At 41.9% G+C, this 24,384-nt stretch overlaps 1 protein-coding gene across 6 annotated transcripts in view; it reads left to right on the plus strand.

Moving 5' to 3' along the window:
* IL18R1 (interleukin 18 receptor 1) overlaps positions 1 to 24,384 on the plus strand; it is a 48,383-nt gene that overhangs the window by 10,509 nt on the left and 13,490 nt on the right. For 4 of the 6 annotated variants that reach the window (XM_032651967.1, XM_032651964.1, XM_032651963.1 and 1 more), the window contains 7 exons: positions 3,085 to 3,250; positions 5,060 to 5,107; positions 5,728 to 5,878; positions 12,534 to 12,596; positions 16,583 to 16,703; positions 19,821 to 19,960; positions 22,003 to 22,164. In XM_032651967.1, the coding sequence (XP_032507858.1) occupies positions 3,085 to 3,250; positions 5,060 to 5,107; positions 5,728 to 5,878; positions 12,534 to 12,596; positions 16,583 to 16,703; positions 19,821 to 19,960; positions 22,003 to 22,164 (851 nt within the window). The remainder of the gene's footprint in view (positions 1 to 3,084; positions 3,251 to 5,059; positions 5,108 to 5,727; positions 5,879 to 12,533; positions 12,597 to 16,582; positions 16,704 to 19,820; positions 19,961 to 22,002; positions 22,165 to 24,384) is intronic. The other 2 variants (XM_032651966.1, XM_032651965.1) reach the window with 1 other exon arrangement.

Consider the following 24,384-nt stretch of genomic DNA (forward strand, 5'->3'; position numbering starts at 1 on the left):
TAGTAATCATAATGAAAGGAGATGACCTTAGTATGATTTACTTTTAGGAGATCCTTGCCAAAGAGAAGTGAGGACTGAATGAAATTCATTTTTAAATTCAGCTGCTTCCGTTGCCTAGAGCTGCCGGTCAAAGGAAATAAATGGCGAGGGCTTTGTAGTGTTATGAGCAGGTAGTGAAGGAGGGCAGTGTCAGCTTCCTGGGTGGTAACGTCAAGCTGGGGAGATGGGTTGGTATTGGTGTAGACACATCCTAGTCCAGTTTTCAGGGGTTTGTTGAGAGCCAGGTGGCGGTACTGGTGAAAGACGTGTGTGTCAGCCAATGACGAATTTATAGCCAGGGACAGTGAGAGAGGGGAACACCGAAAGGGCTTTGCACAGCCTTCTCAGGCTAACCCTAGAGTCTTCCAGGGTATTCGTAGTCAAGAATCCTAAATTCTGTGAAATGACGGCAACCCACTGAATGTGTCCATGATTATTACTGAACTTGGTTCTCTTTATACTTTATTTTGTGAGATGGGGAAGGAGTAACTGGGACAAGAAAACTTCTCTGTGATGAACCGTTAGTGAGAACACTGATGGCATAGTGTTTATCCAGTACATTTGTGATGTTGTGTCTGTACTTATGTATATGTGTATTATTATTATTTTTTTTTTTGCGATACGCGGGCCTCCCACTGTTGTGGCCTCTCCCGTTGCGGAGCACAGGCTCCGGATGCGCAGGCTCAGCGGCCATGACTCACGGACCCAGCCGCTCCGCGGCATGTGGGATCTTCGTGGACCGGGGCACGAACCCGTGTCCCCTGCCTCGGCAGGCGGACTCTCAACCACTGCGCCACCAGGGAAGCCCCACAGTGAAATCTTGATAGCACTCCTGTGGTTTTGCACAAAAAGGGGTCATTTTGGTTTGTTTTTATATATGGGAACTCCCAGGAGTTAGAAAGAAGTTCAGAAACTCTTGTTAACCAATGAATTTTATGTGACCTTTTAAGAGGGATGATTCCAGAAGTGGGTCACAACTGGGTCTTTTCAAACTAAGGTCAAATGTATACTCACAATAGGGGTAGAGGAAGAAGAAGATCTCCCTAATCATGATTGAAGAAAGACGTGATTTAAATGCACAAACTATTCTGGACAAGGCAGCAAGGACAAATTGATGGGGAGAGTCAGTCATCTACGAATGTCACTTGGAGACAGGGACAGATGGGGGTATTAACTGTCTTTCTGATGTGAAAAGTGCAGAACGCAGCCTGGGGTAGGAAGAGAAAGTGGGCTTATCAGGTGGAGGCAGGATGTCAGAGAGGCATGGAGGGGCCAGGAATAGGACAGGGAGGGTGGCGGGCTCAGAGAGCTGTGTGATAAGCTTTGAAGCGGTTGGAGGCTGATGAATAACACGAGACTAAAGCGATGGTGGGCGCAGCAGCCTTGACAGTGGTTTTGAAAATAAATGGGACCCTACACAGGAGAAGGTGGTTTTGAACACCTGGGAGGGTTGAAGATAGAAACTTTTTCAAATATAGTGCAACTGGTGAACAGTATTCTGTTTTTGCACAGAGGTGTGTGTGTGTGTGTGTGTGTGTGTGTGTGTGTATGCATGTGTGTATGTGTGCATGTATGTGTGTGTACATCATTTGGGTGAGTGAGTCTTTGTAGTTTTGTGTGGGAGTCATCAATGACCAGACCCTACTCCTGGAATCCTCCTTTAATTTTTCAGGAGTCCTCTACTAATAATCAAATGTCTCTGGAGACTGATACTTTAATCCTACAGCGAAAATCGCATTGTCTGATCAAAGTTTTGTGAGAGTATAGTATTGTACCAAGCACTCCTGGCCTTGAGGGCCAAACTGATGTGCATTTGCATCTTGGCCCGACTGTGTACCAGGTGTGTTACCTTGGGCGAGTTATTTAACCTTGCCTGAAGGTTAGGTTTCTCATCTAATGTAAGGAAAAGAGTCATCTCAGTGCACACATGTGGTACAATACCTGGAACTCTGTGAGTGCCAGTTTTCTGTCCATCTGATTGTAGACTCAAAAGGAGAGCTGAAAGAGCCTCTGGGGGGCGAGTACAGATGTGTCAGGCACACAGGACAACGTAACCTCGTGTAGTATTTAGTATATGGATCTCTATGTAACGTTCAGTTCAAGCAGACATGAGATTGCAGACATTTTCTTTTTTAAAAGATCATTTCCACTACTATATTTAAAATGGATAACCGACAATGACCGACTGTATAGCACAGGGCACTCTGCTCAATATTATGTAACAACCTAACCCCCAAAAAATTCAAAAAGAATTTGAAAAAAATAGATACATGTATATGTATAACTGAATCACTTTGCTGTACACCTGAAACTAACACAACATTGGAAATCAACTATACTCCAGTATCAAATAAAAAGTTAACAGAAAGATCGTTTCCAAAAATGCTGTTAAAGTTTTTTCCTCCTCTCTATTCCTAACTTCTAACCAGAAGGAACAGCAATGACATCTATTCAAACTAATTTTTCCTTAGTAAGGTACTTAAAGTGCTAATATAACTACGTGGAGAGCAGCCACTCCAGACATGGTTTACCCAACGGTAAGAGAAGAGGATAGGAACAGAGTGTCCTGAGAAATATAAAATGCAATGCATATATACAGACCTTCAGAAAGCATTATAGTCCTCATGAAACCACCTCCACTCTCCCATCCTGGGTTAAGAATCTTTGAACCTGTCCATCTCTAAAGATCATTGACGTTTTAAACATTTCTGTCCTGACATCCATAATACATATGGTCTGATGTGGGTTTGTGTGTGTGTGTGTGTGTGTGTGTGTGTGTGAGTGTGTGTGTGTGTGTGTGTGTGTGTGTGTGTTTAGGACATCTCAGGTTTTTCTCATTTACTGCCCCCTACCCCCGCTCCCATGGCAGTTATTAAATTTCTTGCTGCACTGAACCAAAAAGAGACAGAGCAGGATTTGGGCATCAATGAATGAGTCTCTTTATACAAAAATAAGGGAAATTTTTCACTGGATTGGTTACTAAAAGGTGGTATTTGCAAAGTCTCTGTACTAATGATAAAATATGTCTAACCCTTTATTTCCTAGAAATGATACTCATGACTGGAAATTAAATGTCATCAGAAGACCTAAACACAGCTGTTTTACTGAGAAACAAGTAATGAGTAAATCTGTGGAAGTTAAAAAATCTTTGCAGATAGCCTGTGAACATAGTTACTACCAAAAACTGGTCAACAGAACGTTATTGTATAAGGTAACGCTTTTAAAATATTTTAACTTAAAACCTGACAGAAAAGACAAAATTCCAAAGTGAGGGTCTGATGGCTGTGAAGCATTTTGGTCTTGTAACATACAAACTGTGAGTCCACACAGCTCAGGTGGCCTGTCTGAGCTCCTACATGTAACGCAAGTGTCAAGGTTCCTGCCCCGTGTTAGGCATTCAATAAATGATAACAGCTTCCTCTCCCTTCCTTAATTTTCCTTTTCTTTCAAAAACTTTAATTTTTAGGAATGCTAGTTCATTTTCTTCTGCTGCATATACTTAAAATTTTAAATTCTGTTGTATATGTTTGTTCTGACTATATGCATTTACAAAATTGGAAGATGGAAAAAATGAACGATGAAGATAGAGATCATTCATAATCCCACCAGCCAGAGAGTGGGGTTTTTCTCCGTGTAAACATCTACTTTTAAAAAGTGGTGTTTTCCTTTATCCACTAAAAATTATATTGTGATGATTTCTCCACATCTTTAAACATTTTCCCAAACATGGATTCCATGTGTATATACTTGTATCAAAGCCCCTGTTATTGGACATTTGTTAATTTCCTACTTTTCACTATTATTTATAAGGCTAAAATAAATATCATTCCCATAACTCAGGAGGTGTATTATGATTTTATTCTTTAACTAAATCCCTAAAAGTAGAATAACTGGATCAAAGGCTATGAGCATGTTTATGGCTTTTGATTTAAATTATCAAGCTGCTCTCCAGGGAACTACACCACTTTAAAACCCTCTTTTTCTCATATCACTACCACATGGGAATGAATACTTTTAAGAACATTTAAAAATCTGACGTGCAAAACTTCTGTAACTCTTAGTATCTTTCCGCTATTTCTTTCCTTAATAACAAGTTAAACATTTTTATGTATTTACTGCCTCTTAATATTACTTCTCTTGTGAACTGTTTTCTTCAGTTGACGTACCTTTTACTTGTTGAGTTGTAAGAGCTCCTTTAGACAATCCTATGGAAATTGTATACACACAAGTATATGTGCAGTCACACGTACATACATAATATGCATACACATACCTGCACACACACAACACAAATTATATTATTTCTATAGAGGAACAAACCTGAAAAGTGTCACTCTGTCATGGACACTTTGAAGAGCTGTGAGAGAGGGTGGTCTGAAGAGACGACCTTGAGAAAGTTCAAGCTACCGATGATGACTCCTTAGAAATGTTTGTTTGTAGCTTTTGCTTGAACACTGTTTACTTGTGATTTTTCAAGGGAAGCTCTTATCCGAAATGTTTTCCAAATATCTGTATCAGCCCTGAGTTGACTTCACTCTATTTCCTGTCACATGTACAAATGTTTTTACAGTATATATAAATGTGTGGGGATCAGTGTACTGGGTTTTAAGAAATCCCTCTATGCAGGTATTTGAATTTAGAAATAGACGTATTGAGAATGTTTTTAGCTAGAAAATCGAGGGGAGGGGAACAAGGAAGCTAAATCAGTAAACGATTGGAAAAAAAATAAAGATCTTTTTATATGCCTTGGAATTGATATTTTAATATGCCTTAGAAAAAATAAGTTGGGGTTTATAAAAATTTGGTATATGCAGAAACAATTCACTGATGTGAGATACACATGTGGGTGCTTCCCAAGCCCACTCTAAGCATCCTCTGGGTCTATCTCCGCTTGCTACCAGCTTTGGCAGCTTTGAGAGGAGTCTGTGGGCAGTAGCTGCTCCTTGGTTGGTATTTACAGGAACAGTGTCGCCTAGTGAAGGTTAGCAATTTAGTTTCCATTTTCCCCTCTCATTCTTAGATTGCTTCAGAACCTATTTACTGGTACCTGATGGCTGGATTGAAAAAGGTGGCCTTTCTGTTATTATTAATTCCTACAACATAACAGAAATTTGTGATAGAGAGACATGTTTGTGTGTGCCTATACATCGGAGTATTTTTCATGCATTTCTAATCAGTCCACTGTCTTCTGGTGGAGGACATCGATGGGTATGGGTAGTCTGCTAGGTACCTGGTTCTCTGAGTAATTCTGTTCCCACCTCCGCTACCCATCCCCAGGATGGGTAGTCCTGAATACATGGAATTCAGCTAAAAGCATTAAGAAATAGAATCCCATGGAAAGTTTTGATCCAAGCAGGGATATTTTTTGTTGTAGTGTTTTTTTTTCCTTTCTCCTCTTCTTCCCTCTCTTTGTGTGTAAAGAGAGAGATTAAAGGAAAATGAGGAAAGCAGCTACAGTGCCCCCTATACTCTATTTCCCAGCATGTATTAATAATAATGATAATACCAGGAATGGGACTCTATTTCATTGTTCCAGTAGAGGCAGTGCCAGATCACTGAGACATTTGCTCAGAAATTGCTAGTTTTTCTTCTGTTTCCCTCTTTCTCTAAAGATCTTTAACTTTAAAATTCTTGTCATATGATACCACTCTCACTTAAAATATTTTAACTTGCTTTTTTTAATAACAGAACTGTGAAAAGATAGAGAACAATCAAAACCCATTTTTAAAGAAGAATGCAGAGTTTAAAGATCAGGGATATTATACCTGCATGTTTTTCCTTCTTCGTAATGGCAAACTATTTAACGTCACCAAAACCTTCAATATAACAATAGTTGGAGGTAAGAGAAATCTTAGAATCGGGAAAAAAACAAATGTATCTTAGTAAAATGGAATATTTTCTTTTTTTCTAAAGCCGTACGGAAAGCCCGAGGCAAACTTAGTTAGAGTCGTGACCACATCACTAGTTCAAATATAAGAGTGAAAATCATTTCGGCATCACCTGCCATGCTGAAAATTTTGGGGGGGATAATAATGAAAGTTTATATAGGTGAACCTCTGATGCGTCAGTTCTCTTAATTGGTATTTGACTAAATTGTGGAATCTTTTGTTATTAAGCATCCATTTGCACTCAGTAAATCCTTATTGATGGGTGTCTATATTCAATAAACTGTACTGAGTATTGGGAGGTAAGGGAAGCATGGAAATACAAAATGAATAATGTACGATTCTCAGGAATTTGATTATAGTCAGGAAAGGTTGAAGCCAAACCCGGCCTCTGTACCCTGACACCGAATTAAATCTCTGAGACAGAGTTGTGGGTGAAGTAGGAAAAAACAGCTTTATTGCTTTGCCAGGCAAAGGGGACCACAGCGGGCTCATGCCCTCAAGACTGTGTGTCCTGCCCTGGAGTGGGTCGTGAGGAGCCTTATAGCGTTCAAGGAGCAGGGCGTGGTCAGCTCGTGGACACTCCTCTGTTTGGCTGGTGGTGAGGTCATCGGGAGTCAGCATCATCAACCTTCTGGTTCCAACCGGTCTGGGATCTACGTGCTTACTGTAGTCGACCTAAAAAATATGCACAACCTAGAAGCTGAGAGTTATAAAAATATGCACAAACTAAAAGCTGAGAGTTATGTTTTATTCGGTGGGAATTTTTAGGATTTCAAACCTGGGAGGCAGCATCTCAAGTGACCCTGAGAGAACTGCTCCGAGGAAGCGAGGGGGGGACCCAGGTTATATAGAAGTTTTGCAACAAAGGGCAGGTAGTCTGAACGTCAAAAGATTATTGTTAATTAAAGAAAGCCAGATATCCCAAGTTAAGGAATTTATCGCTTTTCTATGTATGGGAAGATGCAAGAGTCTGGGCTGTCTGGCATCATTCCTTTGATGTGCACCTCAGCTATCTGGGGCCCGTATCCTGTGTTTTCTCACCCTGAGTTTCTTCTTAGGGCACCCTAAGGAGTGGCTGCAGTCTGATGGCTGCTGGATGGTAGGTATTCTTTCCTTCCTGAGTTTCCTCAGGGCTCACCAGCTCCTTTGGAGGGCTGCAGTCGCTGATGACTGTGACATCCTTTGTTTACTGATATGGCAGGAAATATTCCATTTATCACCATTAACTTCTCCCGCCTGGAGGGGGTTTCAGTATCTGCAAAACAGCTGAAATATATGGTTGTGTGTATCCCTTGAGGGGAACCAGGACCCTGCCCCAAGGCTGCACTGTTGTGTCCTGACTGCTCCTCCCTGGTCTCTGCATCCCCTCCCTTCCCTGATTAGCATCTGTTTGAACCTGTCAATGGAACTCCGGGAAGGTCCTGGAGGCTGAATGAAGCCTATGTCCTGTAATCCAGAAACGGAGGACACAGAAAGGCTTTTGTGCCCAGGAGCCCTACAGGGCCCTGCTCAGTATCGAGGTGATAAGCCACATAGAAGCACCGTAGAATATGAAATTGGAGTCATCTGTGAGGTGTTAAGGGCGCAGAGAGAGTTCAGAGGTAGAATAGATGTCGGAGGCTCTGTTTGAGCTGGTTCTCAGAGGCTGCGTGTGATGGACGGGCAGAAGGACGTGCTGGGGTTGGGCTGGAATAAGAACGTATAAGGAGCACAGGCGTGGCTGTAGAAAAGGGCTGTATATTTTGGGATGATGGCTACTAGTCTGGTTTATCATGAACCCAGACCATATATAATGGAAAAACTGAAGCCTGGAATTTTAGGGTGACAGAGACCCTGGAAGTAATTTAATTAAACCCTATCCAGTGAAGATATCCTTCATATGACTCAGCCAATAATAGATCATTCAGGAACTACTGTGGAAATTACCAAACCACACAGCAGATGGGTCCAGATTTTTAAAAATTAATTAATTAATTCACTTTTAGCCACGTTGGGTCTTCGTTGCTGTGCGTGGGCTTTCTCTAGTTGCGGCGAACAAGGGCTACTCTTCATCACGGTGCACGGGCTTCTCATTGTGGTGGCTTCTCTTGTTGCGGAGCACGGGCTCTAGGCACGCGGACTTCAGTAGTTGCAGCACGCAGGCTCAGTAGTTGTGGCTCGCGGGCTCTAGAGCACAGGTTCAGTAGTTGTGGTGCACGGGCTTAATTGCTCCACAGCATGTGGGATCTTCCTGGACCGGGGCTTGAACCCGTGTCCCCTGCATTGGCAGGCGGATTCTTAACTACTGCGCCACCAGGGAAGCCCTGGGTCCAGATTTTAATGATTGATTGTAGAGAAGTCTTTTTTTCTTATTGAATCCAATTACTCCTTCTTGTAGCTTCCACTCACTGTTTGTGTTTGCCTTGAGTAACCCCACAGATTGTCTGGTCCCTTCTGAAAATGACAGCTCCTTCGAGTGTCTGAAGACAGGTGGCTTACCCACCCTTCACGTTCTTTCCCATCATCCAGGAAGCTGTAAACTCCTGGGATGACTCATTCAACAACGTTGTGGGTTCACAGTTACCAGAGCTCGTCGACTTTAGCAGCGTTTTCCCTCTTCTCTCCAGCCATCCACTTATATAGCTGTACTCCACGCATTGCGAATGGACGAAGTACCACAAACTTCCTGTCTTCAAACTGCACAAATGTGTTAGCTTACAGAAATCTGAACCGGGTTCACTGGGCTGAAATCAAGGTTTTGGTAGGATTGCATTCCTCCTGGAGGTTCTGGAGGAGAATCGATTCCTTGCCTTCTGCAGCTTCTAGGGGCGCCTTGCATCCTTGGTGCACGCCACGTCCTCCATCCTCAGAGCCCACAGCGCAGCCTCTTCAGATCTCTTTCACCTCTTCCTTCATCTCATCATCTCCTTTTCTGACTCTGACCCTCTGCCTCCTGCTTATGAGCATGCTTGTGATTATACCTGGCTAATCCGGAACACCCTCTGTATCCGAAAATCCTACATTAAATCATATTGCAAAGTCCCTTTTGCCATGTAAGGTATAATATTCAGCATCTGGGGGTTAGGATGTGAACACCTTTGGTGGGGGGACATTATCCTGCTTGTCACGCCCCATAACCTGGGTATCCCATAACTAAATTCTTAAACTCAATAAGTTCTATTTATCTACCTTAAATTCTTCAGTTTGACTTTCTTTAATATCGTATAAATCCTACATCTCTGGTCCCTTGACACTTCCACCGCCAACTCCCTCCCTTCATCCATCTCTGCTTTCTGCCCATCAGCTCCTCTTTCCTTCCTTCTTGGAAGGAGCAGTAAGAACATCCATTATTGGGCTTCCCTGGTGGTGCAGTGGTTGAGAGTCCGCCTGCTGATGCAGGGGACACGGGTTCGTGCCCCGGTCCGGGAAGATCCCACATGCCGCGGAGCGGCTGGGCCCGTGAGCCATGGCCACTGAGCCTGCGCGTCCGGAGCCTGTGCTCTGCAATGGGAGAGGCCACAACAGTGAGAGGCCCGCGTACCGCAAAAAAAAAAAAAAAAAAAAAAAGAAGAAGAATATCCATTATCCAAAGAGCATGTGCACAAGACTAGGAATTGTGCCAGATCCTTTCATTGAACCCTGTGAGCTTGTGACCTTGGCTGAGTTAAATGACTGAGTTTTTCTCTGCCTCTCGTTCCTCACTAGTGACATGGGACAGTAAAGAGTTGAGTCATCCCTCAGGGTTGCCTTGAGGACCGAGTGAGTGAGGTTGTAGAGCCTTGATAGTGGTGCCAGGGACATGGAAAGCTCTGTTATTACCATCTTAGTATTACCGTCTCCCGTCTCCTCACTCCCATGTCCCCACACTGCCCCACGTGCTATTCTTCTGTCTTAACCACCCATCTTGTTTTCCTCGTCTTCTTGGAGAACGCCACCTGTGTCTTTCAGGACTCAGCTAAGTGTCCATCCTCCTCCGTGCTCCCACGGCCTCTTGTTCTTATTTCTGGTTGCTGTCAGAATCAGATGATATGTCTGTTTCTGTCACTAGAATGAGAGCTCCTGGAAAGAAGGGATTAACCTGTGTTCTATTCCTCATGTTGGTCTCTCCTGTACTTACGGCTGGACCTTTGTACATGTGCTCATTACATGTCTGTTGAGTGAATTACAGGCATACCTCATTTTATTGTGTTTTGCAGATACTGCATTTTTTTTTTTTTTTTTGCAAATTGAAGGTTTGCGGAAACCCAGCATTGAGCCAGTGTATGGGCGCCATTTTTCCAACAGCATTATTTTTAAATTAAAATATGTACATTGTTTTTTAGACATAATGCTGTTGCACACTTAATAGACTGTAGTACAGTGTAAACATAACTTTTATATGTGCTGGGAACCCAAAAGAGTTGTGTGACTCGCTTTATTGTCACATTCATTTTATTGTGGTGGTCTGGACAGAACCCGCAATACCTCCAAGGTCGCTCTGTACTGAGATAGGAACAGTTTCTTCAGTCGTGCCTCATTCAACAGGAAGTCAGGACTCTTCACCATCCTGGCCCTTTTCCTTTGGATTTGGTGAAGTTTGCCACCATTCTTTTAAAATGTGGAGCTTAGAGTTGAAGCTGATGATCAGGAGGTATCGTGGCCTCTGCTGAGGGCAGCGGGACTGAGCGCCTACCTTGTCTGTGCTCACCTGTGGTCACGGATGTAGATCTCTGCACTGTCACGTGGGGAGCATCACTGCTGTGGATCACAGGCCTCTCAACCCACCTGGCCTCTGCCTTTTGTCTTCATCTCACTCTCTGGCTGATCTGCTGATGTCTCTCCTCCTGCAGCTGACCGTCTCTGTGCCATTTTGATCCAGGGATAGTAACTTCAGAGTAGACTAGCCATGCCAGGGGCACACACTGAAGTGTTCTCTTCCTTCTGTGACCTTCAGTAGGATTGTACCCTTCACTTTACACCAGTTTTACAAACCCAGTACTGCTCTGGGTTCTCCATGATCTGCTTTGAGTTCTAGTAGATGGCATCCTTTCTCAAAGATGTCCTTTCATAAAGATGTCCTTTACACCTCCTCTTCCCAGGACTCCCACCAAATTCCTGAGAAAAGGAGATCGATGAAGAGAAAAATAATCAGTAGCAATTTTCTCCAGTACTCAAAACCACCTCCTGCCCCTGTGTGCTTGAAGCAACCTCTGTTCCTCTGTGCTCAGACCTGAGGGTCAGCTCCTTGTCTGGCTGTGGCTCCTCCAGCTCTTGCTGCCGACGTGAATTCTAGTCTTGCCTGGAGTCTGAATCCCAGAAGAGATTCTTACCCTGGGATTTTTGGGTTTTGTTTTTAATTATCTATGATCTACCTCTCAGCTCATTACAAAGATAGTTGAAGATCACCGTATTTTAACTATTTTATTTAAAATTTTTATTTATCTATTTATTTTTGGCTGCACTGCACAGCTTGCGGGATCTTACTTCCCCGACCAGGGATTGAACCCGTGCCCCCTGCAGTGGAAGCACGGAGTCTCATTAACCACTGGACCTCCAGGGAAGTCCTTTACCCTGAGGTTTTGCTACGCTAGTTTCTTTCTGTATCCTTGCCCACATTACTCCTCCTTTCCCTTCTTTGCTCTTCACTCTGTAGCATGTGCTTCCTGGGAAAGCCTAGGAGGGCGTGGGTGCTGCAGGAGAGCACCTGAGTCCCCTTTAGTCCTCGTGAGCAAGCACATCTGCTGGGCGCCTGGGAGCCCCCATGAGGGAGGCACTGGACATTACTTGTAAATGCCCCAGAAGCACCGGAAGCACTTAGAAGGGGGAGTCCAGGTCATGAAGAAAGTTGCCGATGCTGATAATGGGAGCAGCAGGGACTGGACTACATACCTTGTGAATGCGGGACCACAGGGCTGTCCGTGTTCTGCAGTTATTAGCATCCTAGGTTGTGGGGTAGTCCTCAGTGGGAGGTTGCTGGGGGATTGCTTCCTTCCTAAGTGTTACTCAATGGGGCTGAGGTAGAGCATATCTATGTACCTGCAGTCTGGGTCAGAGGTCACTAAGGAACAGAAGTAGAACTGAGTTTACAGGGGTGGACACCCCAGCAGGACTGGGACTAAGGTGAGGCAAGTGAGGCATCCAGGGGCACTCCTCTCGCTGTCCTGCCAGGGGAGGGTCTCAGGAGGCTTCTGAGAGTAAGTGCCTTGCCTACCCTTCCTGAGTCTTGACCTTGCACCCAATAAATCTATCTTGAGGAGTTGAGAGCAGATGGAAGGAGGAAAGGCAGAGCAGAAAGACATATCCCAGTGACTTTGCATCTTCTAAGTCCTAAAAGTTTCATTGTCTCCCTGGATGAGCATCTTCTTCTGGCTTTTATCTGAGGTGACAGAAGGCAGAGGCTGGAATTGAGGAGAGACCAAATTCAGTGTGCTTTCTCCAGTGAGGTGAGCTTTGAGTTGATGGAAAATGAAACAACGACCAGTATTCCCTGCAACCCTTATTTGATGAAAATACATTAAATAATAAATGTATAATGATGACTGTTAGAATCTTGGTTACCCAGAATAATAAGTGTATTACAACAAACGTCTGTCTTAGCAAAACTCCTTGTAACACTAATGCATTTTTCTTTTCTTTTTTCACTTTCAGACAACAGTAATATAATTCCAGCTCTTCTTGGACCAAAGCTTACGCATGTTAAAGTGGAATTAGGTATATTTTGACATACGTATATTTTGGATTTGTGAACGGGGGTCATGATAGTCTTCCAAGGCTAAATCTGGTTCCTTATTGATCAACATTGTGTTCATAACACATACCATGTTTACTGAAGAATATTGAAAAAGCAGGAAAACCTTGTCATTGTTTGAATGTTGCCCTTTTTAGTAATAATGACAGTTAACAGTCTGTTCAAAAGATTATGGAAGTGCCTGTGGTTTGCAGACCTGTGGTTTTAGTCACTTTGTATGTGGCTTTTCTCTAATAGTATCTATGATCATTTTTAAATATGCAAACTCAATGAGAATACTCTGGAGAAATGATTCAAACTTATTGTGTGGTTTGAATATTTGATTAATGGGTTCACTTTGAATCAATGGACTTGACTCTACATTTAGGGTTTGTTTAGACAGGTCTTGATGAATCGATATGTCCAGTTGAGTAATTTCTTTCAAAGGATAAAGGAAGGAAGGAAAAGAATAAATTCACATATGCTAAACTGAGTATTGGATTAGGTAACTGAAATATGTTATTGTAGTAAATCCTCAAAGCAACTCTGAGGGGTATTGTTCCCATTTAAGCTTCGGATTAAATGACCAAAGCTCAGAAAGGTTAAGTAATTTGTCTGAAGTTAAACCCCAGGAAAGGGGCAGAGCTGGGATTCAAGTTTCTTACATTGTTTGTTTGTTGTTGATTGTCATTTGATCCTGTTGATTGTTTCCAAAGCACACACCCTTTGACTACAGATGGCCACAGTCATGTATAAATGACCACATATGCCCAGTGCAGCTCAGATACTTTGCCATTTGTGTTTGTGGCTTGCCTGGTTTCTAGTGTTATTGATTTCTGAACTTTATTATTTTTTCTTCTCATTTCAGGCTTAATTTGCACCTCATTTTTCCTTTGTACACATGGAGAGTTAGAGAATTAATTTAAATTCTCCTCTCCTGTAGTATGTGTATTTTAAGTTCTAAATTTCCCTCTAATCACTGTTTAGCTGTTTCCAACAATGTTGATATGCCATATTTTCATAACTATTCAGTTCAAAGTTTTAACTATTTAAAAAATTTTTCCTTGTGATATTTCTTTCATCTATGGGTTACTTATGTTTCTTAATTTCCAAATATGTGGAGGATTTTCTAGTTATTTTTCTGTTATTGATGTCCAGTTTAGTTCCATTATGGTCCAAGAGTATACACTGTATCATTTAAATCTTAAAATTTGCAGTAACTTACTTGGACCAGAATGTTCTAAGTGCATTTGAAACAAATGTGTATTCTGCAGATTTTCGTTTAGTCCTTCTATAAATATCAATTAGGTGAAGTTGGTTAATGGTACTCTTCAAATCATCAATATCCTTACTAATTGCCAAGAGAGATGTTAATATCTCCAGCTATGATGGTCAAGTTGTCTACATATCCTTTAGTTCCGTCTATTTTTGCTTTATGTATGTTGAGGTTATCTTATGGGCACATTCAAATTGATGCCTCTTGAATTGCCACTTTAACATTATAAAATTTCTCTCTTTATCTATCATACTATCTTTTTCCAATCCCTACTCTCTCTCGTGTTAGATAGACACACCAGTTTTCCTTTGTTTGGGACTGGCATGTTTTATCTTTTTTCACATCCTTTCACTTTTAGCATTTCATTGTCTTTATACACAAAATATGTCTCACGTAAACTGAATATATTTGGATCTTTGTTGAAATCCAGTCTGTATGGTGTTTAGTACATTTACGTTTAATGACTTACTAATACAGTCGGTTTGAGACCTCTCATGTTGCTGTTTACCAGTTGTCCTATGTCTTACTTCTTCCTTTTATTCTCCTTTCCTTTCAGATTAATTTTTTTTTATTTAGTCTGTTTTGTTTTCCTCTTAGTTATGCCATTTTGTATTCTTCATTAGTAGTTCTCCTAGAGATTACAATATACATCCTCTTACTACAATAAAGCAAATGCACATCTTAGTACGTTGACAATTTCACAGACATGTGAGAACCTCACAACAGTTCATTTCATTCATCCTCTTATCTCACTTTAAGCTACTATTTATGTATTTCTCTCCTGCATATGTTATAAAACTCACAATAATTTGGCATTATTATTCCTTGAAACACAAAAATTATTTTGTATTTACCCAAATGTCTGTCTTTTATTGCACTGTTCATTTCTTAACGTATGTCCTTGCTTTCATCTGGGATAAATTTTCTTTGAGAGTGAAAAATTTCCTATGGTATTTCTTATAGTGTGGTTATGCTGGCAATAAATCCTTTTGGCTATTATTTACTTGAAAATATCTCTATTTACCTCCAATTTTGAAGATTTTTTTCAATCATTTCAATAATTCTAGGTTGGCAGTTTTTTCCTGCACTTTAAAGATGCCCTTCTGTTGTTCACTGGTTTCCATAGTTTCTGCTGAAAGACTGGCCTTTAGTGTCATTGTTGGTACTTTGATGTGTCTTCTTCTTCTGGCTGCTTTCAGAATTTTCTCTTTCTCTTTCATTTTGACGCATCCGGGTGTGGTGTTCTTTGCATTTATCCTGCTTTGGGTTCCTCTGAGCTTCTTGAGTCTGCAAAGGTTGTATTTAATTAATTTGGGAGAAATCCTCTGCCGTTATGTCTGAGTATTTCTTCTGCCCCTTTCTTCTCTCCTCTCCTTCTGGGCCTCCAATTCCATGTATTATGCTCTTGTTCTGTTATTTTTATTTTTTTCCCTTCTGTACTTTAGTTTTGATCTTGGCCTGTATTCAGCCTTAGCAATCCTGACTTCTTTTATGCTCAGACTCTGTTAAAACCGTTGAGTTCTTAAATTCATGTTTTTTTCAGTTATCAATTGCTCATTTGATTCTTTTAGAATAGGTTACTCTTCTTTGTTGAAAACATCCATCTTTTCATCTACCTGTCCATCTTTTCCTCTGTTTTCTTTAACCTATTTATATTAGTTATTTCATACTCTTTATCTGCCAAGTCAGGCACTTGGATCATCTTTGGGTCAACTTCTATTACCTATTTTTTCTATTGATTATTGTCCCCTTTTTTTGCCCTTTGTATGTCTCTCTTTGTTGTTGTTGTTTGTTGTTGTTGATATTTCTGTATGTAAAACAACTAAGGTGAATGAAGTTTGTATTACTTTTCCCTAAGAGTGTTTGCCTTTTCTCTGTTAGGCAGATAATGTGAGGGTTTGATCATCTCAGTCCAGTCAGGAATTGAGCTGAGCAGTAGCTAGGATGCAGGTTTGTTGGATTTAACCTGCTTTTCACCTCTTATGGCTGGGGGGTGACTCCAGTCACGTGTGTGTTGTCCTCCAGTGGAACTTACTCTGCTAATACCATGAGACTGCACGAGAAATCATTAGGCCTTTCCAGCCTCCTATGCTGCCCAAGCCCTTAGCAATAATCCTGTGAGCCCATGTGGCTGTCAGCATCTCCACTGGACTCTCTTTTCCCCATGAGATTCCCTCTATTTTGTACAAACCAAAGCAAATTCCTTTAAGGAATAAAATGGTGGCTATCTCAGCTCACCCTGGAAGGACTTTATTCCTGACTGTAGTTTCAGTTCATCTGTTTCTCTTTGTTTTGCCTGCACTTTGATGTCTTTAATTTTTAGCTAATTTAATTTTTTTTGTTGTTTTGTATCCATTTAGTTTTTCCAGAAGTTGCAGTGGGTATGTAGGCCTGACACTACCTATTAGACTATAGGTTGAAAAGAAAGTCCACTGGCCATCCTAAGTTTTAATAATTGATTTAGACATAAACATTTGAAGAGAAGCCAGTTCATAGTTTGGTGATGACTTGTAGTTGCAACCTAATTTCTCTGATTTATAATTTTTTTTAATTGCAGAACAAGGCATTTTTTCCTTAGATGCTGCTCTATATTATCATTGTATATTAGGTTAATATACATTGGCTGTATTAATTTCAACCTTTGAGAAACCTGAGTTTCTAAAATCTGAACATCGGTTGTCAACTTTTACCTAGGAAAAGACGTACAGCTCAACTGCTCTGCCTTGCTGAATGAAAAGGATGTGATTTACTGGAACATCTGGAAAAAAAATGGAAAGGATCCTAATGTACACGAAGAGGAAGGGACAAGAATTAGGTATGAATATGTGATATATATAATACATATCATGATATACAAAAATCATATAGTATCATATATATATGAGATAAAAACACCAGACTCCTGAATGGCTGACAGGATGCTTGAGATGAGTTTAACTTATAACTTACATATTTTATAATTTGCATACTCTAGGCTGACGCATTATGCAGAAATTTATTGCTGAGACCTAAATTAGAAAAAGAAGGTCAGGGCTTCCCTGGTGACGCAGTGGTTGAGAGTCCGCCTGCCGATGCAGGGGACACGGGTTCGTGCCCTGGTCCGGGAAGATCCCACATGCCGCGCAGCGGCTGGGCCCGTGAGCCGTGGCCGCTGAGCCTGTGCATCCGGAGCCTGTGCTCCGCAATGGGAGAGGCCACAACAGTGAGAGGCCCGCGTACTGCAAAAAAAAAAAAAAGAAAAGAAAAAGAAGGTCAATGAGGCTTTTTAGCATCGCCTTACAGAAGTAGCTTTTGGTCAGTCAGGATCTGATGGGGGTGGGGACTTTACCTAAGCATCTTATAAAAGAGCGATTACCTAGGCCACTGTCATTTGAATTTTGAAAATTGTGTTAAATGCTTTGTTTTTACTAGTGTACCAGAGAAAAGACCAGGTCAGGAGCCTGGGACATGTACAAGTTATGCCGGGCCCCTTGTGTGCAGTAGGCGTGCCTAGTTGTGTTGCCCACGTGTCACCGTGGGGCCTGATGGGTATCCATAGGTGACAAAGCACGTCATCAGTACCTTTCCCTGAGGACCCTGGGGGCAGCCCTGGACACAGGCAGGCCATCCATCTGTGGCTACCTGTCCAGATCTATGCCCTGTACTTGGCTTATACACACAGCTTTCTTTGTTCTGATTGTTGAAAATAATTCATTATAAGATACTTGAGAATTACCAGAAATCACAAAGCGAGAAAGAGCCCTCTGCAGACAGCTTTGTGTGTGTGGCAGGGGGAGTGGGGTGGGTGGATTTCTTTGCTGGGCGTGAGATATGCTGACACAGACACTGCTTCCTGCTCTTTAGAGATAGTTCAGAGCTTCTTTTTAGAACATTCCTTACAGGGATTATCTTTCTTAAAGGTGAGAAGTGAGGAATTTTCTCGAGTCCAGAAGGGTCCCCAAAGATTGTCAGATGCAAGTGATGACCCAAGAAAATACTAATTTAAATGACCGGTCTCCTGCCCTGTGACATCGTTGTTGGTCCATTGCCACTGATCAGAATTATGGCCGCACTCTCCTGTCAGAGTCCATTAATGGAAACTAGAAACACACTAAGAACAGCTAGAGAATGCACACAGGGCAATGGTTAGATATAAATATCTAGGAGGCAGAGTTGGTGCAAAAATTTCCAAATGCCGTCTAGTTTAAATAGCCTATGTTAAGGAACGGTTATACTTATTAAAACAAAACATGCTCAGCCTATGGCCATTACAATGTTTCTGAATGGCTTTGGGTCATTACTGTCATTATTAAGGTAACTATACACTCAGGTTCTAGTGAGTAGTGGTCCTAAGGTGTCTGTCACCTTAGCTGCACTTGTGAGGTTTTTTTTATACCCTCGCCCAGAACCCGGTGCGTGATTAGTGCTCATTGAGTGTTGGCACAGCTGGATTGCGTGGCTATCCTGCCACTTTATCTTGTCCTCAGTGTCTGTTCCCCACCAGATTCCTGCATTTCCTCCTTCTCATGATCCATTGTTAATCTCTGGAGGCAGAGAAGACCAATTGACCAAGCTTATTAGAAACGGAGCTTCAGCTAAACTGAGGGCTTAAGCGAGGCTAAATCTTTCTTTATACTGGATGCATGAACTTAGGTCATCTATTTTGGCTTCTCAGTGGGTTTTTTGGGGGCTTTCTTTGTGGATTTTACATTGATGTTAGATGGTTGATATTTCTGGGTGGGTGACTTCTGTACAGAATTATGACTTCTCTTCTAAGATGCATTTGAGACAGTTAGAGGCTACAGTGGGTACCACATCCCAGCTGCGGGGGCGGCCTGGCGGGTGAGCGACTGCACCTTCAGAGCCTGCCACTAGCGGGAGGCAGATGCCAAGAGCATGTACCCTGCATCGGGGACAGGGTGGCTTTTGAGTCCTTTTAGTAGAGAAAGAGAGCTGGCCGCTCCTGGTGGCCTCCGGTCATTTTCTGACACTCACTGAGCAGCTTAATTGGCATTTCTCATGTGCTTGGGAGTGTCTGAGAATAGTGGTTTTAATTTATTTTAAATGCTGAACAAAAGAAGAGTGGTCGTTAGGACTGCTAGGACAAACTTGATGTGAATCTGCGTCTGTATTAGCGATCCGCGGCATTGTCGCAGCTGGTGGAGACTTCACAGTGGGAGGAATGCTGAGTAGTCAGGACAGGAGGAACGGGGGAAGACGCAGACACACCTGGGAGATATTGAGGGTTCAGTTCCAGACCACCACAGTAAAGCAAATATCACAATGAAGCAAGTCACGTGAATGTTTTGATTTCCCAGTGCATATAGAAGTTATGTTTACAATAGCAGTGCATCTTAAAAGATGATGTACATACCTTAATTAAAAATACTTTATTGCTAAAATAAATGCCCAACCATTATGATAGTCACATCAAAGATCACTGATCACAGATCCCCTTAACAAATATAATATTAATGAAAAAATGTGAAAGTTTGAGAATTACCAAAATGTGACACAGAAACATAAAGTGAGCAAATGCTGTTGGGAAAATGGCACCAAAAGACTTGCTTGATACCCTGTTGCCACACACATTCAGTTTGTAAAAAGTGCAGTATCTGCGAAGCATAGTAAAGCAAAGCTCAGTAAAATGAAGCGTGCCTGTAATTGAGAGAGAGAATATTTCCTTGTGTTTTCAACTGAGCATCGTTACCTCCCAGGCATTTTAATTTTAGGCAGTTTACAGCGCCGTCCCCAGATGGTCTCAGGAGGGCTGAGACCCCCGGGGAGCAGGAGGCTCAGACTTGAAGAGAACCCACCAGAAGGGGACTATTCCCTGGAGTCCACAGAGCCGTGTCTTTGTGCAGATGTATTTGCACATACAAATTCCTCTTTCATGGGTAACGTGTTGGCAATGACACAAAGCCTATTGCTAAACCATTTTCCTCTCTTACAGGACTTCAGAAGGCAAATGGCTTGCTTCAAAAATACTGAGAATTGAGACTGTTAAGGAAAACAATCTAAACTCTTCATATAATTGCACTGCAGCCAGCGAGGGAGGCATAGACACCAAAAGCTTCATCTTATTGAAAAAAGGTGTGAGAAATTTTATCTTTGGCAGTTTGTGGAAACCTAGAATGTAGCAGCTGAGAGACCTGTCGTCGCTCATCACTTCCTCATCTTACACACCAGGAACCAAGCTCCTGAGAGGTGAAGGGTTTGCCCTGTGTCACAGGCGTTCAGTGGCAGAGCTGGTGCTCAGCCCTTGCTGTAATCCCCTGTGCCCTGATTCCAAGCAGAGAATGAAAACCTCAAGCGTATTCTTTTGCTCTCAAACATATTCCAATCCTGTGTAGCAACCAGGGGCCCAGAGCAGGGAGGTAGGTAGAGCTCAGTGTTGGAGATGCTGGTGGGTGAGTCACAGGGGAGGTGGTCCGGGCAGCTCTAGCACACTCTGAACAACAGGAGGAAAGTTTGCTGCTCGGTGTAGGATGAGGCCAGTGGTCCAGGAGTAATTGCCGCCTCCACCCTACCTTAGCTGGGCCCTGGGCACAGGGGCCCTTGGGTGTGGTCTTTCGTTCAACAAAGACTAACTTAGGCTTCCCTCTCTTGGGATAGCCCCTGGACTTGGCAAGTGGACAGTTAGTTGATGGCTCTGATCACTGGACTCAGAGTTCTTCAGTGCCCACCTGATGGAGGGCATCCTCCACCAAAACAGTCCAACCGAGGGCCACAGACTCAGGAGCTGCTCAGAAGTAGTTCTGTAAACTGTCCTAGATCAATGCATGGCTGTGCTATCTCAGCCAAAGATGTTTCTACCCTGATCATTTTTTCCTTCTGCTGGGCTCACAAATGTTGTGTGGGGAATAGGGTCTTTGACTCCACCATTATCCCTGGAGGAGTGTGTGGGCCAACGTGAGAGTGTGTGTATCTGTGCGGCACAGTCATAGATATGTAAGCCTTTCAGAGATGCAGGAACCCCAGGGGCTGGCTTTATTCAGAGTTCACTTACTAAGCAACGATGATTGCTTACTTACATCCTAATAATTAATTTTACTGGAAAGATAATCCCGAAAATTGTGTCACGATGGCCAGAGTTTTATGTATGCTTACTCTTTTTGACCTAGAAACCCCACCTCCATTAGAATCTACTCTAGGAAAATAATCAGAAACATAGATAAGGGTTTATGCCTGTGTTCATTGCAGCATTCTGTATATTTATGAAAAATTGCAGTCGAGCTAAATACTGAGATAGTATGAATTATAATTTTAAAGACCTGGAGAAATGCTCCTAATATAATGTTAAGAAATAAAGAGTGATCACCAGATGGTTCTAACTAAGTAAATGTTTTCAGGGAAAAAACGAAACCTGGAAGGAAATGTACCAGCCTGTTGGCGGTGGCTGTTGCCACACTGTGGGATGGTTATTAAATAATTATTCTATCCTTTATACTCCTCTGTGTTATCTCATGTTGTCCACAATGAGCATAAACTGAATCAATCTAGGAAACGTAATCTTTTTCTCAAAGGACACTTTCATATAAAAATATACAAAAATTCTCAGAGCTGAGTGCCAGGCACTGTGTCAACTACTTATGTGTAATGTTTAACCCTCCTTCAAAACAGCAACCCTGTAAGTGAAGGAGAAAATATTACTAGCTTGATAGCTGTATTATGTGTACAGATGAAATTCTAAGAGTTAGGGCATCAGTGACTTTCCCTAGGATACAAAGTAGATGGTGGAGCCAGGCTGGAGCCCACACAGACTCTCCTCAGTGCTTGCTCTCTCAAGGTTTTTCGCCTCCATATATGTTCCCAAGCCGCTAGCTGAGGTTTCAGTGTGGGTCCCTCTGAATCTCATCCTAGTGTCTTATCATCCTAGAGATCCAACTTCCAAAAGTGTGGACAGACTACATCGTAATGCTTTCAGTTCACGTCTCTGAATACCCTTGTACACATTTTTATGGAGCAGAGAGGTCACCACTGGAGACTAAAGGCAGGACTGCAGAGTAACTCAATGGAATGTGTTGGGTAGACAAGTAGATTTGTGTTAAAGGTAAAAGCTGACCACCACAGAATGATGGCGAAAGATGCTGGGGAAATTTCTCTAGTTTTTCCCATTTTCTTTTTCTTTCTAGAAGACCCAGTTGACATCCCCGGCCACATCTTCACTAGAGGAATGATTGTAGCTGTTTTGATCTCAGTGGTCATTGTGTGCCTGGTGACCGTGGGTGCCATTTATAGAGTTGACTTGATTCTATTTTATAGACATTTCTTGGGAAGAGATGAAACCTTAACAGGTAACGAATGTCGTCATGCTGGGATTTCTTATTTTACAGTTTTATTAAGAAGCTATATGAATAAACGTTAATCTTCACCTCATCTTGATTATGTTGTAGACATATTGGCGGTAGAAGTTTTCCATAAGAAAAATTGATCTGAACGAAGCGTCCGTTATGAATGTTGTCTGGGCCACTTTTTCTTGTGCTTACTTATCTGTTGCCAAAAATTGTTCTCTGATTGTTTCATGCATGTGTGTCGTGTCCTTCTAAATGCCCTGTGAGATGGTTAGGCCCAGGGACTGTGTGTCTGAATGTCATTGCTCACACGCCATCTGGTGCCTTTACAAAGTTCACACTCGATAAAGGTCATTTAAATTGAATTGAATTGGGAATGCCCTGGCTGTCCAGTGCTTAAGACTCTTGTGCTTCCAGTGCAGGGGCACGGGTTCAATCCCTGGTCAGGGAACAAAGATCCCATGTGCCACGCAGCAAGGCCAAAAAAAAAAAAAAAAAAGAATTGTATTATGGTTCGTTATTTTAACCTGGCAAAGGAGGCTGCGTGATGTACTTGTAAGAACCTTGAAGTGCACACCAAATGACCTGAGTTCCAGTCCCCTAGATCTGCCACTTTTCATCTACTCCAGCTTCTATCTGGTGACTGTCTCAGTTTCTCTATTTTTGCAGGTGACTAGAAGTCCTCAAGGTTCAAAATAGCTACCAAATTTTAAAAAATAAATCTAATCCATTGCACTTGCTTTTGTTTCCGTGTGTGTGTGTGTGTGTGTGTGTGTGTGCGACATACGTAGTTCAAACACCAGAAGTCTTAGAAATTATACATGTATACTTGTCCCGTGCCTGTTTCCCACCCCATCCCACATTGATAGTATATCCAAAAGAATATGAATAGAGAACCTTATTTCACTCCTGTTTAAAAGACAAATCTTGGCATGCTATGTGCCCTATTCTGAACTTGGCTGTACTATACCTTGGATACCCTTCCATATTAGTTTATAAAATCTCTCATTTTTTAGGGTTGCACAGTGTTTTATTTCTGTGGAAGTATTATTGTTTATTTAGTCACCGTGTGATGGACATTTGGGTTGCTTAAGACCTTTTGTTACTGAAGGAAAAATTCCCTAAAGTGGAATTACTAGAAGTGCAGAGGTGGATATAGTTGTTATTTTGATTGATATTACCAATTTGCGCTCCATATTTCTCTACTGCCTACCACCTTCAGAGGACAGGAGTACATTTTTTTCTCATAGCCTTACCCACAACCTTTTGGATATTTTCCAATCTGATAGATAAAATCTGAGGGGTTATCGCAGTGTAGTTTTCACTTGCATTTTGCTTACTGTGCAAAAGTACGAGCAACTTCTCATGTGTTTAAGACCCGTTTGTATTTCCTTTTTCTCAAAGTACCCATTCATATTCTTTGCCCATGCTTCTACTGGGTTGTTGACTTTTTTTTTTTTTTGCGTGCTTATTTTTAGCGGCTATTTACATTTTAGGGAGTTAGCCTATTGTCTATAATATAAAATGCAAATATTATTCCCAGGTTGTTGATAGTGGTGTGCTTTTGACTTTCTTGATAGTGGTGTGCTACGAGGAAGACTTTTTAATGTGCAGGCATACCTTGTAGATACTGCGGGTTCAGTTTCAGACCACTGCATAAAGCTAATATCGCAATAAAGTTAGTAACACGAATTTTTTGGTTTCCCAGCGCATATAAAAAATATGTTTACGTCATAGGGTCGTGTATCAAGTGTAAAATAGAATTATGCCTAAAAAGCAATGTATATACCATAACTTAAAAATACTTTGTTGCTAAAAATGCTAGACATTATTTGAACCTTCAGGAAGTCATAATCTTTTTGTTGGGTCTTTTTTCGAGGGTCTGGCCTCGATGTTGATGGCTGCTGACTGATCAGGGTGGTGGCCTCTGAAGGTGGGAGTGGCTGTGGGAATTTTTAAAAGTAAGACAACAGTGAAATTTGCTGCATTGATTAACTCTTCCTTTCACAAATGATTTCTCTGTAGCATGGTTTGCTGTTTGATAGCATTTTTCCCATGGTAGACCTTCTTCCAAAACTGGAGTCAGTCCTCTCAAAGCCTGCTGCTGCTTTATCAACTAACTTTATGTCATATTCTGAGTCCTTTGTTGTCAGGTCAACACTCTTCACAGTATCTTCACCAGGAGTAGATTCCATCTCAGGAAAACATTTTCTTTGCTCATCC

The sequence above is a fragment of the Phocoena sinus genome, chromosome 13 (assembly GCF_008692025.1).
Source record: "Phocoena sinus isolate mPhoSin1 chromosome 13, mPhoSin1.pri, whole genome shotgun sequence".
Taxonomy (NCBI): domain Eukaryota; kingdom Metazoa; phylum Chordata; class Mammalia; order Artiodactyla; family Phocoenidae; genus Phocoena; species Phocoena sinus.